General features: G+C 40.2%; 1 protein-coding gene across 2 annotated transcripts in view; it reads left to right on the top strand.

The window, feature by feature from the left end:
- The window catches only part of rspo4 (R-spondin 4), a 67,900-nt gene extending 46,788 nt beyond the window's left edge, over window positions 1–21,112 (top strand). For both annotated transcript variants that reach the window (XM_036124587.1, XM_036124586.1), the window contains one exon: window positions 20,246–21,112. In XM_036124587.1, coding sequence (XP_035980480.1) covers window positions 20,246–20,370 — 125 coding nt within the window. In that variant the 3' untranslated portion in view covers window positions 20,371–21,112. The remainder of the gene's footprint in view (window positions 1–20,245) is intronic.

Below are 21,112 nucleotides of genomic sequence, written 5' to 3'. Positions count from 1 at the left end.
ATAATCCACTGATATAGTCAGAATTGGATCTTTGCAGCAATTCCTAATCTTGAGGAAGTCTTTGGGAACAGTGGAAAGGAAAGAAAACTACAAATGCTTGCAGTAGCAGTCTGTATCTTTACAATTTTACACCTGTGGACATGAAAGTGGCTGGAAAGCCTCATTTGGAGGGATAAAATAATGACTTCTGGAAAGACGGTGTATTTGGTCTGATAGAAGTCCAACTCTGGTCTTCTTAGTTACCAACAGAACTCCTTTACTGGGCGAGCAACATAAATTACATGCTTGTGTAGTTGGTAGATACGTCCAGAACTGTTCATGTGGCCCAGTTATGGATTTATTGGCTGTTCTGTAGGATTAATGATTTTTTTTGCTTGTTTTTCTGGAGAAAATCTGTTAACACTCCATCATCTCAGCGTTGAGAGCAACTTGGTCACAAAGGGTTTTCTGTTTGGAAATTTCGATTCTTGCCAAAAAAAAAAAAAGTGAAAACATTTGTTTTTATGAAAACCAACTGAAGAAATAATCTTGTTCTCAGAGGACAGCCTGAATGTTTACCAACACTTGAGTTAAAAAGGCATGTTGTCCATTAGTATAGTACAAGTATATAAACATGTCATTATAATTCTCACTATTCCCTCAATGTTTAGCGTCCAGAGGCAAAACATGAAGTCTTTTTCCACACATTGATAATTTTACTGAAACGTCACAAAGGATCAAATTGACTCAAACTAAATCAAATTAAACTGTCTTTAAGCTTCAGTTTGGACTTTTTCCTTTGGCTTATTTCCAGAGTTTTTTTTTTTTTTTGCACACTACATAAATTGTTTTGTCTTGGACCCCTTTTTTTGACCTGGCACTTGTTCTCTAAATCAGACTTGGTTTTAAGTTTAACAGTGTCTCATTTTTAAATAAAGTCCAGGTGCAGTTCCAACAGTAAAATCAGATCTGTTTCTTAGGAAATAGTTGCAACTGATGCATAAACTGAGAGCATCCAGAGCCAGAAAGATCGACAAAGAGATGTCCCTGTTTGGAGGATGCTAGTTAGAGTGCTTTCTTTAATGCGACTTCAAAATGCGAGGGAACGGGAATCAAGAAACGGGAGTGGAGGGTAAACATCAGAATTGTGTTCACATTAAATTATTGCAGAAATATTACAGTAAGAGGAACACAAACTCTCCCCACGTTGTCTTTGTTCCAAGTTTAAGGTCTGCCATCTCAGAGAGAGTAAGAATATTTGATTTAGTGATGTGTATTAAACCTAAAATTTCAAAGGCAAGCACTAAATGAGCCGAAAACTCCCTTTGGCTTTATTTTCCTACGCCGCTCCAATAGCCTCCATTATTTGGCCCGAGGAGAAAGTCGAGATCAAGTCTTATACTAAATAAGTTGCATCTATCGAAAATGTCAAACAGCATCTTTTTTTGTAAAATCTCTTTGTAGCTGCACATGTTTAGTGTTAGTGTGACAGCTTATTAAGTTGTATTTATGTGGACGATGACCTCCCATAGTGAAACAGATTATCTCAGACTGCATTTCACAAAGCAGAGCAACCGTGTGGCTCCCATTTAGGGCAATATTTCCCCCCGCTGCACAACTCAAAGAGACTCATGGAGGTTTGTTATAGGAAACACTTGTTGCTCTAATAACTGTGACTGAGCTCTCCAGCAAGTCAATTTTTCATTGTTATTGTATTTGTGCTGCAATGTTTTCTCTTCCATGTGAAGGAGAAGTGAAAAAACATGACTTGTAATACCAAACGGATGTCTCTGGTGGCTTGTTGCCTGGTCGTTACTTTTGTTCTCTGGCTGATCAAAAACAGAACAAGGATTAATTTGTACTAGTGATTCTCCTTGGATGGGGAATACGGGACAACAGCAGCTTTGCCTCAGTGTGTTCTTTATGTATTTAAATGTATTCACGGTGAAACTAATCATGGGCTTCCATAATCCAGGATTTTAGGCCACCAAATGGCAAACTATAGACTGAATTCACACCCAAATGAAGTCTAACACAGACCCTGATCAGTTGTTTTATTTTAATGGAATATTGCTTTTTTTAATCGTTATATCAGGGGTGTCAAAATTGTGGCCTGTGTGCCATTTGCAGCCACTGGATTAATTTTGTGAGGCTCCCACCTGCAATTCATGAATGATTTGACCCTCCAGCACAGGTGGTAGCTGCAGATGGAGACTTTTTATACTTAATTAGGGCAAAATTATTACAGACAAGTCAAGATCTGCTTAAAACTCAAAAGGTAAGGCACAACAACAAAGATTTCGTATTTTAATAACCACACATTTTACAGTTTATTTAACCTCATAGTAAATCAGACCACAACTATCCAGTTACTTTTACTCAAATGCAGATCTTTGGTGCACCAAAATCTGTTTTCAATAAATGTATTGAAATTGACTAATTTTAGTAAGCACTTTCAAAAGAAATACCCAAATCCTGTTTTCATTGCTGGAAAAATTGAAATAAAAAATGTATAAAATAAAAATGTAATCGAGCCCAAAAGAAATTGTAAACTGGATGACCATCTTTTAATGCAGCAAATGTTTAAAAACCCATTTAAAGTTTTGGATCTACAGTGGTTTACACACCTGTATGCCACAGCTCATATTTAGTAGGGCAGTTAAAGAAAAACAAAAACATAATTTATTTCTAGATAATTTTTGCTTATTTTTTTATACATTCTACCCTTTTGATATTTTTGATTTGAAAATATTGGCTCATGTGATGAAAACTGTATACATCTCTGCTTTACACTGTATATGAGCTCTGGTTCTAGAGGGTCAGTGCCCTGCATGTTTTTGTCTGCTTGCAAACACCCGCTTCATTTGACTTAAATATCCAGATTCAAACAGAACCTGAAGAGATTATTCAACCTGTTGCATTAAACGTGTTTAGGCAGGAAAACATCTAAAACATGCAGGGACCCCAGACCCTGGTTGAGGTGAGACATTTGCATGACAAGCCTGCAGGACTTTAGTGGTTTTAAACAGAAAGAAAAAGATTGAACTTTTACTTTCAAAAATAAAAAGTAATCCTGGAGTCTGTGGTATTCTCAGATGGTCAGGTCCACAGACGAGGCCCTGTCGCCTATGGTGTGCAGTTTTCTCCTGGAGGGAAAGAGCTGGTTTGAATTAGTCGAGCGAAGGGTTTGTGTTGATGTCTGAGCAGCGGGGAGTCCTTCGAGCTGGTATAGCGCACCACCATAGATGCGTCTGCGAGTTAGTAAAGAAATCTTGTATTGAATGCAGAGTAAGATGGGAAGCCGGTGGAGGGATCTAAGGATTGGGCTGATGTGGTCATGTTTCCTGGGCTTCATCTGGATCTGGGCTCCACTGTTCCGCACATATTAAAGGTTTTAGGGGTATTTAGATAGAGTTCCATAAGAAAATGCATTCCAGTGGTCAAAATGCATGCTTTCAGGATACGAAAGCCTGAGCAACATTTACAGCATTGAGAGAGGGAGAATGATGGAGAGACTCTGAATAACGGTCTGAGTTTCAAATATCCAATGAAGGTCAAATGTAACAGCTTCTGTTTCTCACGTATTTAGTTGGAGAAGTTTTGCATTCATCTAGGCTTTTACTTCCATGCAGGTTCATGGTGATGAACCTGCAGAGAGGTTAGAGTCTGTCTTGATGTACAGCTGCGTGTCTTCTGCATAGCAATGAATAGAATGGTCAATGATGTTACGTAACGGAGGAATGTAGAGGGTAAGCATAGTGGGCCCAAGGACTGAGCCCTGAGGGACACCACAAGTGACTCTGTGAGTCCGGTGGAGGAGGCTGCACTCTGGTCTTAGAGGATCATTACACTGCAAAAAGGAAACTAAAAGTAAATAATAATTTCTTGAAACGAGTGTATTTTTCCTTGCTTTGAGGAGCTAAATACAACTATTTGCCAATGGAATGAGTATTTTTAGCCCTAAATTAAGATAATTAGATATACTGCATTTGAAATAAGACAATATAGATGAATTGTTCCCATTTTAAGGGCACAAATCTTATTCCATTGGAAAATAGTCTTATTTACATGCTCTAATCAAGGAAAAATACATGGTTTTCAAGAAAATTTCACTTACTTTTAGTTCCATGTGTGCAGTGTAGGGAGAGGGAGCCAGCATTATCCGCCATTAGAAGGTCATCTGTGACTGTGAACTGAGCGAAAGCCAGAGTGGACTATCTCATAGACGTTGATGAGGCGGTCATAAAGATGGACTGTAACAATTTTCCAGGACTTTGGACAGAAATGAGAAGTTGGTAATAGGTCTGTAGTTGATAAGGTGGTCTGGATCAAGGGTGGCTTTCTACCAGAGAGGCTGGATGATGGCAATTGTTTATCTACGTGGAACAGAGCAAGTCCATCACAAATGTGATCAGAGGACTGATGAGAGAAATGTTTGTTTTCAGCAGAGCAGTGGGGAAAGGATCGAGTGAACAACCATGAATGAAGGCAATGGAGGACAATTTTCTAAGAGTTGCATTTCTCAGGCAATTCCTCCTACTGTTGAGAGTAAATTAGATCACTGACATGATATCTTTTAAAGATTTTATCAATAAGTCAGTAACGTAGCTGCAGTTCCTCAAAACTGACGTTTTGTTTTTCTGCAAGTCTGTGTCATGAAATTTACAATTTGTTTTCCTGTATAAATTTTAATGTGCAGACAGTCACGGTTCTCAAACACTGAATCCTACTGACTTGCATGTGCATCTGCAAAAAGGGTGAAGCCGTCACATGCACACCCAACTATGACTGATTCCCCCCAGATTAAGCTGCAATCTCTTTGAAGGGCTGTGTGCAAGAGGCTGCATCATTCTCAAATCTACAGGGGAAACAGATCAGATCAATACCATGTGGAGGCCAACATGCTCACTGTACTTGTGCCAGCACACCACACTCTTCTTTCAGTCCCATCTTTTTTTTTTCTTCTGTAACCACAAACACTAGTGTTCCTCAGTTTTTGTTGAAATTGTCAAGCCAAGGGGCCTCCGTTGGTTATTTGAACTGGATATCCTGAGTTTTCGTGTTAAAATACCGCATCTTTCCTCTGACCTGCAGCTCTGACTCACATCCTGGTGAATCCTGAGTGATGAATTAAATGAAAAACAAACAGGAGATCCCGCAAAAAAAACAAAAACTTTCTCCTTAAAAATGTAATTTAGCTAGATTTCATATTATTTGACATTCTTCAAGGAATAAATTGTGTAAAGATTGATTTTGAGAGTTGCATTTACACGGGGTTCAGAAATGTGTGATCCATTCATTTAGAATAAGTTGTTCACAAGCCAGAAGTTTCCAAGTGTGTTGCAAAGTCTAAAAAAACTGCATGACAACATTTTGAGGGGTAGTTTCCAACTATAGGGGAAGTCATAATTCTCAGCCCCCCCCCCTCAAAGGAAAATCTGTGGCAGGATACTAAAGAGGAAAGTCCGTGACGGTCAAACCCGAGATTCAGACGAAACAATGTGGTTTTCATTATGGCTGTGGAGCATCAGACCAGCTCTTTATCTTTATGACAACATTCAAGAGTGTTTTGGAGTTTGTCCAACAAAACATTTTGTGTTTTATTAAACTGGATTTGTCCTTTCTCTCTTATTATGGTCTGTGGATTGTACTGTTGGTTTTTGGACCCTCTACTAATGGTCATTTGGTCTGTTAATACAGCACTGTAAAGATTTTTACAGATTTAGTTTTTTCTTCTTTTACTCCCAATTTATTGTTTCTGATCGGACAGATTTTAATATCAGAGATAGATAACATTAGAAGACATAAAACTGAGTTTTGAATAGGATAAAATCTATTGAGGTAAACCAGACCGGATACAAGCGGCTGAAATGAGTTTTCTCCATAGTGTGTCTGGGCTCTCCCTTTGAGATAGGGTGAGGAGCTCAGTCATCTGGGGAGGACTCAGAGTAGAGCCACTGCTCCTCCACGTCGAGAGGAGCCAGTTGAGGTGGCTCGGGCATCTGGTTAGGATGCCTCCTGGACGCCTCCCTGGTGAGGTGTTCCGGGCACGTCCCACCGGGAGGAGACCCAGGGGAAGACCCAGGACACGCTGGAGGGACTATGTCTCTCTGCTGGCCTGGGAACGCCTCCTCCCCCGGAGGAGCTGGCCCATGTGGCCGGGGAGAGGGACATCTGGGCCTCCCTACTGAAGCTGCTACCCCCGTGACCCGACCCCGGATAATCAGAAGAAGATAGATGGATAAACTGAACCAACTTGACCCAATATGAAAGACTCATGGCGAGCACAGGGCTCTTCCCACACAGTGAAGCTGAAACAGTCTCCTCAGACCATCTCTTCACTGCACATCTCACAGCTTTTTTTCTGTGTACAAGGGGTTTATACACAGGCTAGAGATGAACCAGGTTGGGATCTGAGCCCCCGAGGTGAGGGAGAGGTGATGAGCTGTAAGCCTCCTTGGACCAATCAGTCCAGCATTTTATTGTCTCTGGTGGGGCAGGTAACAAACTGGGTGAAGGTGGGGAGAGTGGAGCAAAAGGAAGACAGGATTAAAATCCTCAGAGATCAGATAAAGGACCTGAGGATGCTGTGTTTGGTGTCTGGGGGTCACGGTGCGAAAGACATTGCATGCAGCTGCAGCATTGGCAGAGAGAGGAACGTACACAGTTATTATGATAACATGTAAACGCCCGCGGTAGATGTATGGCCTAATGCTAACAGCTAGTGTTTATTATGACTCAAATCAGACGCTATGACAGCTAAGACTTTTTTTTAAAAAGCTGTGAGTAGAACATCGAGGCAGCAGGAGGAGGAACCTAGCTGTTGAACGATCCAGCTTTTGTGATTTATTTGGCTGAACTGGGACATTTTGTCAAGATATGTTCTAGTTGGAGACAGCAGTTAAGAAGTCTTGCTTTTTTCAATATATGTTTATCTATCCATCCCCATTGCTTGTACGAGATTTGATCACTGTACTAGGAGCTTAAGAGATTACCACCACCTCCGAATGATATGGGAGGACTCTGAACCATTGCTAACAACTTGTGAGATAATAATGTCTGGGCATAGAAGAGCTCAGGGTACATCCAGACTAAGTTCTTAAAAGTAATGAAAAAACAAAAAAAAAACACAGAACACAACTCACTGGAAGCAAACATTCACTCCTGCTGCACAGGAACTAAGTTGCCCTTAGCAAAGGACCTTATACTTCCAAAATACCAAACAAGACATTAGGAATGAGGCAAATTTCCATGCACCACTGGAATACCCTCAGAGACAGTAAGGAGCTGGTCCAATTCTCCTATAAAAGGATGAAATCAGAGTTGTTCCCCCATCACTCAGTTATGCTACATACATTTTCCCTGGGTTGTGAACAAAATTTCCGAGTCTACCCAAACAGTTGTCAACAACTTCAAAGATGTAGTTGGTAATCCTGTTCAGAAACACTTTTTGTTATACTGGGTGAAATAGTTAATACAGTATGTATTTAGAATAAGGAGGTTAAAAAATATTAGATCTCTGTGGGAGCTGCAGGCCTGTAAAAACTCTGACCAATCCTTGTTGTTTGGTCCGAATAGCGGGGAATAGTTTTGTTCCTTCTCTCACCCCTGTCTGTCCCTCATGTTCTGGGGGCATTACCTTATCTACTGGTTGTCCCACATAACAATCAGTCTGACACGCTCACATAACGCCAGTGTCCGTGCTCTTTCCTTCTTAGTTTCCTCTTGCTGGCTACGCATGCACCCTTTTAGTGTTTTTGTATCCGGTTAGCTTAGCAGTTAGCATAGTGGTTAGCTTCGGTGTTAGCCGTTCATTGTAGCTCTGCTGCTCTCACCACGTAGACTTTGAACATGGCTGAGACTCGTAAGATGCAAATTGTCTTACAAGTTTATGAGATGAAGAGGAAGGCTTTAGTAGAAAGAAATAAGAGCAGAGTGGATTTGGGGGAGATTTTTTTCACGTGATCCCCCTGAGGAGCAGAAAAGCAGTTAAGACGGTCTTGTACATCCGCAGTTATTCAAAAAGGGACTTTGGGAAACTTCCTGGAAAGATCGCAGACTCTACCTTTAAGGGAACCTGTAAATTAATCAGCAGCTCAGTGGTCATTGATCAGTCCCAGTCACATTTCCAAACCCAGTAGTTTTTAACTGGGACCATATGAACAGTGTGTACTGTAGCGGCCAGTTGTGGGGGGAAAAATGACATATATATGGATTGATATACATGCTTCTTTCTTTGAATTATGATCGAGGTATGATATGATCTGAAAATCTAGGTTATACATTTTTGAGTTTTGCTAGGTATTACAGATCTCAAGTTTATAGTTCAGCTCGCCTTTTGTTTGTGACCTTTGTATTCCAGGCTAGATTACGGTGCCGAGAGCTAACTTACATTCAGACAAATCCTCCTTGATGGAACGGGGGTTATTTAAGATTAGAGGCTCTCAGATGCAGCTACTTTAGAGCCCAGAACTCAGTGGCCCTCTCATTCAGAAACACACGGATCAGGAATGACATTACAGAGTTACCCAACAAAAACAATAAGCGTTAGGTTCGTCTTGACAGCGCAGACAGAACCTCGGGCGCAGCAGAATACCGGACAACGGCTGCTCGTTACAAAACGACTTCACTCATTTTCTTATCATGAACATCTTTAATGTCATTCAGAGGCACGTCTGAGGGAAGAAAGCAAGTAACAGCGCTTTTTCTTCTTTCTTTCTTTTAGAGACGGCTTTAAACTTTGCAGGCAGAAATGAGAAAAGTGTGTTTCAGCAAATTCCAACCATTTTCATTTGGATTGAGGTTTTGAGCTTGCATGAGCGATTCTGTTCAGTTGGAATTTTTTTCCATTTGAATTTGCTTTTATACAGTTTTCATCAACTCATCAAGAACTTGGACATTTGTTCTGGACCACAGCTGCTCACTGATTTTGATCAGAATCAAGCTGAAGCTGTTTTTCACCATTAAAGAACCATAATCTTGCTCTGGCTTCAGCAGATGTATTTTGTAAAAACAAATATTACAAGATATTTAGATTTAACATAAATCAGCATATGGAGCTGAAACATGATTTTTGTGTGACTATATACGTTTTTTTAGTCAACATTTACGGAGAGAGCTCTCTCCCTCTCTGTGTTGCTTCTTTGTACGTTTTGGATAATTATCTTTGCAACAAACCGATGAAAACCTCCTTTTTTCTGTTCTTTTTGGCAGACGGCACCAGATTTTTATTTCAAATCTTGTATTTTGCGAAGTTCTTAAACAATGACTTCTAACGAGGTTCCAAGGGACTTCTGAATAGAAATGATCCCACAGCATCACAGAACCTCCACTGTGCTTAACAGTGAGCGTGAGGCGCTATTCCACATATGCATCCAATCATTTCTCTCCAGACCCACCTGAGCCCCGTTTTTTTTTCCTTTACAGAAGAGCTCAGTTTTACTCTAGTCTGTCAAAAACATGTGGTTCCAGTTGAAGTTAGCAAGCTCCACATGTTTACATCTATGATGTCAGGACCTGCTTCATAAACTACCAGTCAGTTTATAAATAGAGATTAATGCCTGGTGACCCCAGAATGGCTCTTTGCTGCAGCTTACTAAGCTTTGGAGATCATTTTACAGCCTTTATCATCTCAACTCTACGTGGTAGCAAGATAATTTTGGGCGCTCGTCTCACCGAGCAGCAAGTGGTTCTGAGAAACCGGCCTCTGCATCACATTATTTTTATGTCCTGTTCCAACAGGAATTCAAGTATTTCTCATTAAAAAAAACCCTGTACTGTACTGTACTGTAGTTCAAGTGTTCTTCATAAAAAGTGCTTCAGTTATTTTCCTTTTAAATTGATCATTAGGGATGCCAGTAATTGTGTAACTGTTGATTTTGTGAAGAAATACATTTATATTTCCTAAAGTATGATCTTTATTTTCCTCCACTGCATGAACGTAGTCAAATCAAAGGTTGGAGTTTTCTAAGTCTTCTTACAGTCAGATTATAATACACCAATGAAACTTTACATTTATTCAATGCCCGAGAACTGACATAGGAGGAAAAAAAGAGTGCGAACAAAATATTAATACCATGTAACACTAGTTTGTAGCCACAAAATATATATACATTTATTTTGAGGCTTTTTATAAATGATACAGAGATACCAGAAAATAAATATGCAAAAAATTATACTGGAACATGTTTCTTCTCTTCATCAGAAGCAAAAAAAAAAAAGGTTAATTCGACTGAGCTTTGTCACTGTTCTAAGGAGATATTTTATTCTCGCAACTTTATGCGATAAATACGGTAAGTTTAGCGCGCTGCTAATGAAAATGTGATCTTCAGCTCAATCTGCAGTTATTTTTTCTTGGTGCCATCAGACGGTGCATCCTGAGAGATCTCCCTGTCATCCTGTCTTTCTGTAGGAGATACTAAAAAGTTGGAATCAAAGCAGAGCTGCGACTGGTGGTACAAACGAGGCTAATCATGACCCGGCTCTGGTTACATGATAATGTTTGGCCCTCAGACTTAGCCCCTCATGTGAAGGCTTAGGTTTTCTGTAGGAGCTGGCAGCCAGAAATCAAGCCGGGTGATAGCAGCAGACAAAGATGAGTTCTCACACTGTAAAAAGGAAACTAAAATAAAGTAACATTTTCTTAAAATTAGTATATTTTTCCTTGATTTGAGCAGATAAATAAGACTATTTGCCAATGGAATGAGAATTTCTACCCCAAAAATAAGATAATTAGACATCCCGCACTTAAAATAAGATGATGGAGATGAATAGTTCTCATTTTAAGTGCAAAAATCTCATTCCATTGGCAAATTGTCTGATTTACCAGCTCAAACCAATGAAAAATACATTCATTTCAAGAGGATTTTACCTACTTTGAGTTCCCTTTTTGCAGTGCATCAACGTACTGTGGGCTAAAAACACCTGAAGTTTGGTTTAAACTTCAGGGAACCGACACAAACCAAAGACCAACCTGGATTTAAACGTGCAGCGGTAGATCACGGAGCTTCCTGTCTTGATTCTGCTGCACTTTATAGATGGAAAGATGTCTGAGCGCCTTCACTAAAGTTCTGTTTCAGTACCCGCATGGCTCCGTGCCGTTTAAAGCTCAACGCTGATTTATCACCCGTTATGCCCATGTACAGTGCTTTTCTTTTCTTCCACCGCAACATGTGGTTCTCAGTACAGCTCTGTTGTGCAGGGAGTCAAACGGATTGAGAGGATAACGCTCCCATTTTTAGAAAAAAATCCTCCTACTTTTCATCTTTGTTTTCTAAGTTCTGGTCCTTTTGGAGTCTTGCTTGGATATTATCCGGATTTCTACGGTCGGTTTGGGTTATCTCTCTAACCGCTGACGGTGTTTATGCTCACTGGCTGCAGGAAAGTGCAATAAAAGACTATTTTATCGGTTTGTATGAATTAACAGATGGCGCTGTTGCTCTTTTAAACTTTTTTTTTGACTGATTTTGGCTAAGATCATGTAAAGATTAAAGGTTTGATTAAATTACTTATCCCAGGTGACAACAGCAGGCAGGTTAACAGCTCCACAGCAGAAAGTTGCATTTTAAAGGTAAGGAGGAGAAACAATACGTGGAGGCCAGTGATTCATGAGAGAATTTAAGGACATTTTCTGTTCAAAACAACTGTTATAATGGGAAAACATGAACTCAAACTGGGGGAAAACGCTGCAGCAGCTGTTTCAGACCCATTTAGGATGTTTCTTCCTTTGAATTCGGACGCGTTGGAGTTTAAAATAACCTGCGGTAGCATCGTCACACTTTACATGTATGGGGTCAAAACTAGTGCTTAATGTTGAAATGTAACATTTCAGCACAGCAAATATTCTTAGTAGAACCCATAACTATGTTATAGTGCTTAATTCTTTGGTGCAGAATGCATAAATCAGCGTAACATCAGCCTAATGTGCTAATGAGAATGGGTCAAAGCATTCCTGTAGGACACTGTGTTTTTATTTACATGGTGTTAAAAATGATTGAAACCTGGAATACTTTGTAAACTCTAGGTTTAGAACAAAAAAAAATACAGATGATGGAAAGCATTTGTGTTTCCACCTCTGATCGATATTTTAGTGCATTAGGAATATGTTGGGATTGTGTTGTGAAATGAATAAAAAATTAGCATCAAACAGTCCTGAAAAGACTTTCTGGACTAAAAAAAATTCTGCTGGCTACTTTTCTTTTTGCACATTTATTAATGTTTGTATTTTTATTCTGCTTTTTTTTCCATTTAAGATATACAACTACAGTAAATCTTAAAAATCTCTCTGAAATCAACTTAGTAATAAGGAAAATTTAAATCTAAAATTCTTTGGGTCTGTTGTACAATGGGTGGCAGTCGAGGGCGGGGACCTCGAAAAGCTGACTTTTCACTGTAAAAAGGGAACTAAAAATAAGTAAATGAGAGTATTTGTCCTTGATTTGTGCAGGTAAATAAGATTATCTGCCAATGGAAAGAGTAATTTTAGCCCTAAAATAAGACAATTACATATAATGCACTTGAAATAAGATGAGTTCTTCCTATTTTAAATGCAAAAATCTTATTCCATTGGTAGATTATCTTATTTACCTACTCAAATAAAGTACAAATAAACTAATTTCAAGAACATTTTAACTCATTTTTCGTTTAGTTTAGTCTGTTTGTACTGGAGAGTGCCCCTCCTCACTGCAAAAAGGGAACTAAAGTAGGTAAAATCATCTTAAAATTAGTGTCTTTGTCATTGATTTGAGCCGCTATATCAGACTATTTACCAACCAAATGAGATTTTTGCACTTAAAATAAGAATAATTCATCTCCATCATCTCATTTAAAGTGCAGGATGTCTAATTATCTTATTCTAATGGTAGAAATTCTCATTCCATTGGCAGATAGTCCTATTTAGCTGCTCAAATCAAGTAAGAATATACAAATTTTAAGAAACTTTTGCTTACTTTTAGTTCCCTTTTTGCAGTGCTGGGGACTCCCTGGTTCTGCTGGGGGACTTCAACACTCATGTGTGCAGGAACACCATGTTCAAGCATAAGGGTGTCCACATGTCCACCAGGACACCCTAGGCCGCAGTTCAATGATCGACTTTGTTGTCATTTCATCTGTCCTGCGGCCGTATGTCTTGGACACTCAGGTGAAGAGAGGGGCGGAGCTCTCCACCGACCACTACCTGGTGGTGAGCTGGCTCCGATGGCGGGGGAGGAAGCCGGTCAGACCTGGCGGGCCCAAACGAGAGCCTGCCAGGGTTTGCTGGGAAATATAGCTGAGATCTAGAAGCACGACATCTGAGCTCCATATTCCTTAACATCCTAACTTTTCACAGACACTTTCTGGGTCGCATCACTGCAGGGAAACTTTTCTGATTGGTTGTGGACCTATAATCGAGCAACATGCCCAGAGAAAGAATAGAGTTTTTTAGAAAAAGATGTCTAAAATCCAATAACTGCTCCTTCTTTTTCCTTGCACTGCAAAAAGGGAACTAAAAGTAAGCAAAATTCCCTTAAAATGTGTATATTATTACTCAATTTGAATTATCAGATTATCTGCCAGTGGAATGAGTATTTTTACCCCTAAAATAAGATAATTAAACATCCTGCACTTGAAATAAGATGATGGAGATGAATTGTTCTTATTTAAAGTGCAAATAGTCTGATTTACCTGCTTAAGTCAATGAAAAATACACTAATTTCAAGAGGATTTTACCTACTTTCAGTTCCCTTTTTTGCAGTGTGTTCATTTATGGCCGGGCTTTCGTTCCTCTTTTATCCATCCCTCCGTTTTGTCACTGCAGCCAAAACCTCCGTAGATTAACTGTGTAGACATTTGCTCTGTGGTCCAGAGGAGGAGGTTTTATTTTAGGAGGTTTATAGGAAAACAGATTAGGTCCCGTAATTCAAAGTAATTCACGGCATCCATGCCAGCGAACGTGTGCCTAAAAAAAAAACAATTGTACTTAAGTCACAGCTCCCCATAAATCTAAGACCGTTTGTTGCATTTTATTTGTGCAGACAATGAAGAAATGTGATTGGGCCTTGGAGAAAGAAGCAAATATTGATATATTCGAGAGGTAAAAGCTTGGTTTTGTTGTGCTGGATCCCCGTTGTCAAGTCAGAGTTGTGGGAAGTTTTTAACTCGTTATGGTTTAGAAAAAGCGAACTATAAAGAGCAGCTGTTTCTTTACTACAACAGAGGACGCATTTCATTGTTACGATGACAAATAAAGATTCAAATAGAGCATTTGACAAATTTTCAGTCAAGGAAACCCAACCTTGATTTCAAAGTTGTGGTATATGTGGGGGAGGAAGACCATCTCCTCTTCGTCCCAGGACTGAGAGTCGTCTGACTCGATCCTGCCTCGGATTTTCCATCGCTGCCGGCCCAGCCGCACCACCACCTGGCCAGGTGACAACACAAACACATCAGCTTTGACCAAGTCCAGCCTCCACACCTGAAAAACTGCTTAAAAAGTGGACTCAGATTTTATATTTGAGCATTTTTCTTATTTTGAAATCCTTCTTTTTGTCTTTTAAAGATGTCCAACAGGTGACCCATGCTCTTACCTCACAGGACGGCTGCAGCTCTCCGTCTGACATGAACTACACTGCAAAAAGGGAACTAAAACTAAGTCTAATCTTCTGCAAATTAGTGTATTTGTCCTTGATTTGAGCAGGTAAATAAGATTATCTGCCAATAGAATGAGTATTTTGACCCCTAAAATAAGATAATTAGACATCCTGCATTTTAAATAAGATGATAAAGATGAGTTGTTCCTAATTTAAGTGCAAACATCTTATTCCATTGGCAGATTATCTTTTTTACTTGCACAAATGAAGGACAAATACATTAATTTCTAGAAAACATGACTCACTTTTAGTTCCCTTTTTGCAGTGTTAAAGGCATTAACAGACGGTTTCCTGGTCTCTACGTCGCTTCGCTGGGTCCCTGTTCGTTTTATTGTTGTTTTATAAGACCCAGAATGGACGGGCTCCTGGGTCGGACCTTCACTAAACTCTTCTTGAAATTGTTGTATTTATTGTCGATTTGAGCAGGTAAATTAGATGATTTGCCAATAGAATAAGATTTTTGCACTTAAAACAGGAACAACTCGTCTCCATCATCTTATTTCTAGTGCAGTAATTGTCTTATTTTAGGGCTGAAGAAATAAACCTGGACTCGAGGGAGACGTGCAGCAGATGATCTGAACCCAGAGTCCAGACTCTTAGTTTAGTCATTTGCACGCGATTCCTCTCATGTACAAATGTTTTGGTTGCTAAACGGTGGAATTAGCCGCCGCCGCGTTAGCAGAGCTGGAGATCTCCATCGGCACCGGACTCCCGGGCCTCATCGCAGATCCTTCCTCCCTGCAGCCGTAGGAGTCTAGAACCATCTCTGCAAACTCAACAAACTCGGTACACTGCAAAAATGGAACTAAAAATAACTTTTGGCGATGCGTAAAGCGAGCCGGTCCCAGAGAACCGAGGCACAGGAAGGTGGCTGCAGGTGTTTTAACATCTCTACACGCGAAAGATAAAGAACGACCAGCTTAGGTCTGCAAGAAGGACTCGCTTTCTGTAGGCGGCACAGAATATGTTTTCCATAATGTAAATTTAAAATAAAAAAAAATATAAAAAACAGGCTCTGCAAGACAGCCAGCCTTAATTCATCATCAGTGTACCGTGTGAAACACAAACCTTTGTCCCAGCCGCTCTAACGAGGGACAGATTAGGAGCACGAAGACGTCAGGGAGAGGCGAGACGTCGGACGTATGAGGACGGGGACAAAAAACGGGTTATTTTAGGAAGAAGAACAGGAGAGAAGGCCTGAAGGGACGAGAAAAAAGGCCAATTTGGGGGACTGAGTTCTTTGACTAATGAAGAGCAGATGGTAGACGCTGGTGTGGCCGTCTTGTGTCTGAGGGGTTAAAAAAGAGACGGCTGGATGTAAACAGTGATGCTATCTGCTCGGATAAACTCCTTATCTTCTCCATCAATCTGTGGCCGTTTGGCTCCAAATGAAACGAACCTGCAGAGCCGAAAAAGCAGCTGCAGATCAGAGATTTGACATTTCCAGCTTTATACCTGCATTCTTCTCCAGCCCTGCAAGGATTCACATCCTTTCAGGGTTAAAAGGAAGAAAAAAAAAAGACTCACATTGTTCTGATTGTAAAGCAGAAAAAAAAAAAACATTTGTGAAGTGAAGCAATGCTCAAATCCGTTTCTTTTTAAACTGCAGCCAGCAGAGGTGAAGCTCTTTTCCAGTGTCCAAACCACCTTCTCCATCTGAGCCCGGCCCGTTCCCCACCAGTCATGACGTACGGAAACTATAGATGAAATATATGCACCCCGGTCACACCCCCGCTGTGCGATATGGAGTCCTCTGGCCTTAAAAACATCCCAGAATTTGACTCACAGGTCCTGCGGTGCAGCAGAGGTCGATGCGGAGCGATAAAAGCCGCTTCTATAAAGGTGCAGCCAACATTCTCCCATCAAAGCAACAATACATCACCCTAAATATTTAGCTGACACTCGATCTGGAGGCTGACTTCCCAAAAATGCTCGCCGTAACGGCCCTGGCCCACAATCTGAGGCTGCAGCACACCTGAGATGCATCAGCAGAACCCGAAAACATGTTTTTCCTCCCAACATTTGAACAGTCGGCGGAGAAAAATGAACTCACCGCCTCACGTTTATTTACCTAAAGCACATTTAGACACGTGGTATTTTATAGGTAAGACGTTAATAAACACTCTTTTTTTAATATAAATTCATGTAAACTCCTGGTCCGGGTCAGATACGACCAGACGAACCGAACTGACAATCTGAACCGTTAACTGTGTCGTTTAAACAAAAGGGCCGCCATGAAAATGCAGTCAGAAAAGTTTTCCATGAAGGTGTACGTTTTACATTTTACGTTTCTGGAGAGTTTAAAGGGGACGCATTCAGGAAAACCCACTTTTTTTAACTCTAGGAGTGCAGAAAATTAAATGTAGCGTCTCCAGGTGACGCCTTTATTTTCTGTTTGGTTCGTTTTTTTTCCCTAAGCCCTTCAGTTGTCTCTATTGTATTTTTTTTTTAAACAATTATGTCACATTATTTTCAGCGGAGCTGTTAAAGAACGTCATGGACGTCCGGCTAACTAGTTTTGCAAATTTGTCATTTTTATTTCTCACTGCGACTTTGTAGTCCAAGCTGAGGTCCAAATGTTGGGTTGTTCATTACACCGTCCCCCAGCGGACTACAAAAATGGCCGAACGGGGTGAAGAGGAGCGCCCTATGGCAAGCCGTTTTAACATAAATTCGGTTTCGTCTGACTATCCGTAATTACATTCCAGATATCTTAAAATGCATTTTGACTAGACAAAACTACATTTTGACTATCCGGAATGGTAATTTAAGATATCTTTATTTGCATTCTGACTAGGAAGAATAATAATTCAAGATATCTTCAATTACATTTTGACTAGTCAAAATTCCTTTCAGGATATTTCAAATTTTGTCACGGATGTGTGACGCTTTTATTGAAAGCGTCACACATCCATAGTTGTAATTTAAGATATCTCGAACGTAATTATAACTAGTCAGAATTACAATTTAAGATATCTGAAATAAGACATTGCGTGTAAGCCCCTTATTGGCTGTAAGCTGTCCAAATAATTGCCTGAACATTCAATGGCGCTGGCAGTTTTCAACAAAATTGTAAGAAAATGCCACAATATACAAAGAGCTTTTTCAGTATGGGATATGCAGAGAGCGCGAAAATATATATACATACTTGAAGAATGCTATAGAAGAATTTAGAAAACTAAATTTAAGATGTCTTGAATTGTAATTTTGACTAGTAATAATTTAATTGTAGATATCTGAAATGGGTATTTCAGATAGTCAGTAATTCATTCGAGATATCTTGAATTGACGTCTCCATACAACTCAATGGAAAATCTGATGTCATTTCGGCTAAAACGTCTAGTCATAAAACAATTTGAGATATCTCGAATGTAAGGGCGGTAAAACCGAATTTATGTTAAAACGGCTTGCCATAAGCGCTCTCCCACTGGGAGGACGGCGCCAAACATAGACATAATATAAGAGTAGACCCCACATCGACCGCTTTCGTCTATGTGCGCTGACGGGATTTGGAGCCGCCATCTTGGGGAGGTCGACAGCTCAGCTCAGTTTAATGTGTTGACCAGGCGCAGAATCAATTTATCAACTATGCCTCATTGAATATTGAACTAATTTTCACGTTTTTGTTTTTTTTTTGCTTAAAAGTTTAAAACTACAGCTATTATAACAAATGGTCCAGTGTGTTTAAATAATCTTAGTGGGGTTAAAAGTAATAGAATATTTCGACAGGATGTATGTTGCAAAACACAGCCACTCATACATTTTTATACGTTTTTTTTATTATTATATAAACATACACATTTGTACGTGTGTATATATATACATATACATACATATATATATATATATATATATATATATATATATATATATATATATATATATATATATATATATATATGCCGTTTATTCACTAATGTCTAAAGCTCTGATGCCTTCACCGAGCAGATGCAATTTTGGAGAGACTAAGTCATAAAGACTTGGACGTGTAGACCTGTATCTCTCTACCTAATATTAGAAAATCACATTCTAATCCAAAATATAGACAAAATCTTTTCATCATACTTGTGAAAAGTTATCCCTCGAGCCCTGAGGTAGATAGTCCCTTATTTTCAAACAAAAATAAGCCGCACAGTGCTGAGGCATCATTAGTGTGTTCAGCTTGAATCAGCAGGATTGGGTAGCAGATCGACCGCCCCAAGATGGCGGCCGTAATTCCTGCGCAGCGACAGTCAATGCGGGGTCTACTCTTATATTATATCTATGGTGTCTAGAGCCTCCTTTAGATTTAAAGAGACAGCACTAAGACGAATTGCTCTCAGACACACCTCAGGACCGCAGCTGAAGGATTTCTTTGTGAAAAGGAAGGAATTAAAAGCATGACGTGTGTCGCCTTTAAGAGGAAACGCGACATTAAGGTGCAGCTAATTAGATAATATCGAGGTGGAGAGACATCGGTTCATCTGCTGAGGCCTTTCGTAGGGGACTGCTGTGGCAGCGGTTCCTTTTACGTGCCGACCGCGTCTATAGTTAGTCAATATTTAAGAAGGATTTATTTGACTCCTCCATACCTCCGTCAGTCTTTTATGTTGAGGTGCGCAATAACCAATATTTCCTCTAGGTGGCAGTGCTAAAATTGGAGGGCCTGCTGCAGACATCCCGTTTGCTCCATCGCCGCTTTTTTTATTTATTTATTTTGCTATGAGCGCGCACATAGCGCTCCCTAATTGCGGTCCACTTGGGTTTTATGACAACCCCTGTCATGCCCAGAGCCTCCCTGATTTCTTGAAAACTATTTAGAACTTTTTGTTTGTCCCTGTGCCTCGGACACGTCACATCATATGTGTGTGGGTAGTTGCGGACAAGCTCCGCAAGTCGTTCCTCGAATCCCGCCATTGTTTAAAGCCCAGAACTATAACCTTCTTTGTGATTTTGTTGACATTTTGTTCTACAAACTCAACAGCGCCCCCAACTTTTCTGGTAGTATTGCTCCGTATTGATCCGTTTCGTCCGTAATCGCAAGCTCCAAATTTTCGTGTCAAAATACGGACAAAATCGACGGTTAGAGCGTATGAAACACTCCACACGTATCCGTATCCGTCTTTTAGGTGAGGTATGAATGGGCCTTAACACGTACCAGTGGAGAAAGATGCCCCATTACATGATGATGATGATGATGATGATGAGTCTCATCAAGCCTCATCTCACCGTCTGATCTCCAAATTCATTTTATTTATGAAGAAGCACTGAAAGAGATCAAACAACACGCTAATATTAATAATAATGGTGAAAAACGATAAAAGCAGGACAAACATGAGGCTGAAACGGGTCAGAAAGGTAAGATACTGACGGCTCATAGCTGCTCCATAGAACAACACCTATAAAAACTACTTTGAAGCAGATCCCAACAAACTTTGACACAAAGGGTTTGGAAAAGCTGGTGGATGAGGGCAAAGCTTTCCTTCACTCAATAATAAAACAAAATTAAGTTTTTCATTTAAATAACTACAAAATGACAGTAAATGATGCTGATAACAGACCAAACACCCAGGTTTACCTGAGGTAAACTAAAAAGAGAAATAAATAAAAAAGGAAACTATTTGTGATGTTCACGGCTTTTCACTCTTCTCGCCTGCCAGAAAGAAGACAGAATAAAAAAGGAGGACTTGGAAGGAAGAGGGAAAGAAAACGAGTGAAGCTGCTCGCCAGCAGCCGGCCCGGCGTCTCACCCGAGGCAACGACAGACCCCAGCAGAGGTCCCTGAAACGCATCCAGCCGACCCGCCGGAGCACGTGTTGGTCGGCCCACAGCAGAACTCTCCGACCCGCATTCAGCCCCCAAGATCCCAAAATCAGTAGGAAGGAGGAAAACTGTGACGAGCGGGTTCCCCTTCAGTTTAGTCCCGTAATGTGAGAATAAATGATCCTGTGTATGCGTTACAAAAACAAAGAAAAATCCAATCAAAGCAGGATCTGTTGAGTCACGTTACACCCGAGTTGCACTGAAAATTATATTTAACTCATTTCAATTTGGTTTATCTACTGAATTTCCTGCTAGTTTTACCAGAATGTAGCAACGAGGCCTGATTCAAGTCCTTAGAAGTCAATATGGCCCAATTTATTCCTAAATAAATCTCAATCAATACCAATTCATCTGGGTTAGATTATATTATAAAGAAGAAAATGAAACATTCATAATAATCATCTTGTCATTTGTGCGTTTAGGGAGCAGTGGGCTGCCACAGGGCTCCACACTGGGAGCAAACTGTGGGATTTGAACCAGGGAACTAACCCCTAGTCCATCCCTGTATTGTCCCTCTGATCTGGGAGAAATTGGGTCTGGTTGCATCAAAACACAGCCGTAGCTCAAAGTGGGTCATCGACGGGACAAAGATCCTAAACACAGCGGCAGATCTGCCTGAAACGAGCCAGGGGTTGCAACGGCCTAGTCAAAGTCCAGGCCTCCACCTTGTTGAAAAATGCTGAAAACATCTGGAAAATGAAAAA

The sequence above is a fragment of the Fundulus heteroclitus genome, chromosome 20 (genome assembly GCF_011125445.2).
Source record: "Fundulus heteroclitus isolate FHET01 chromosome 20, MU-UCD_Fhet_4.1, whole genome shotgun sequence".
NCBI lineage: Eukaryota > Metazoa > Chordata > Actinopteri > Cyprinodontiformes > Fundulidae > Fundulus > Fundulus heteroclitus.
The sequence above is the reverse complement of the archived record's forward strand: the minus strand, read 5'-3'. Positions and strand labels throughout refer to the sequence as shown.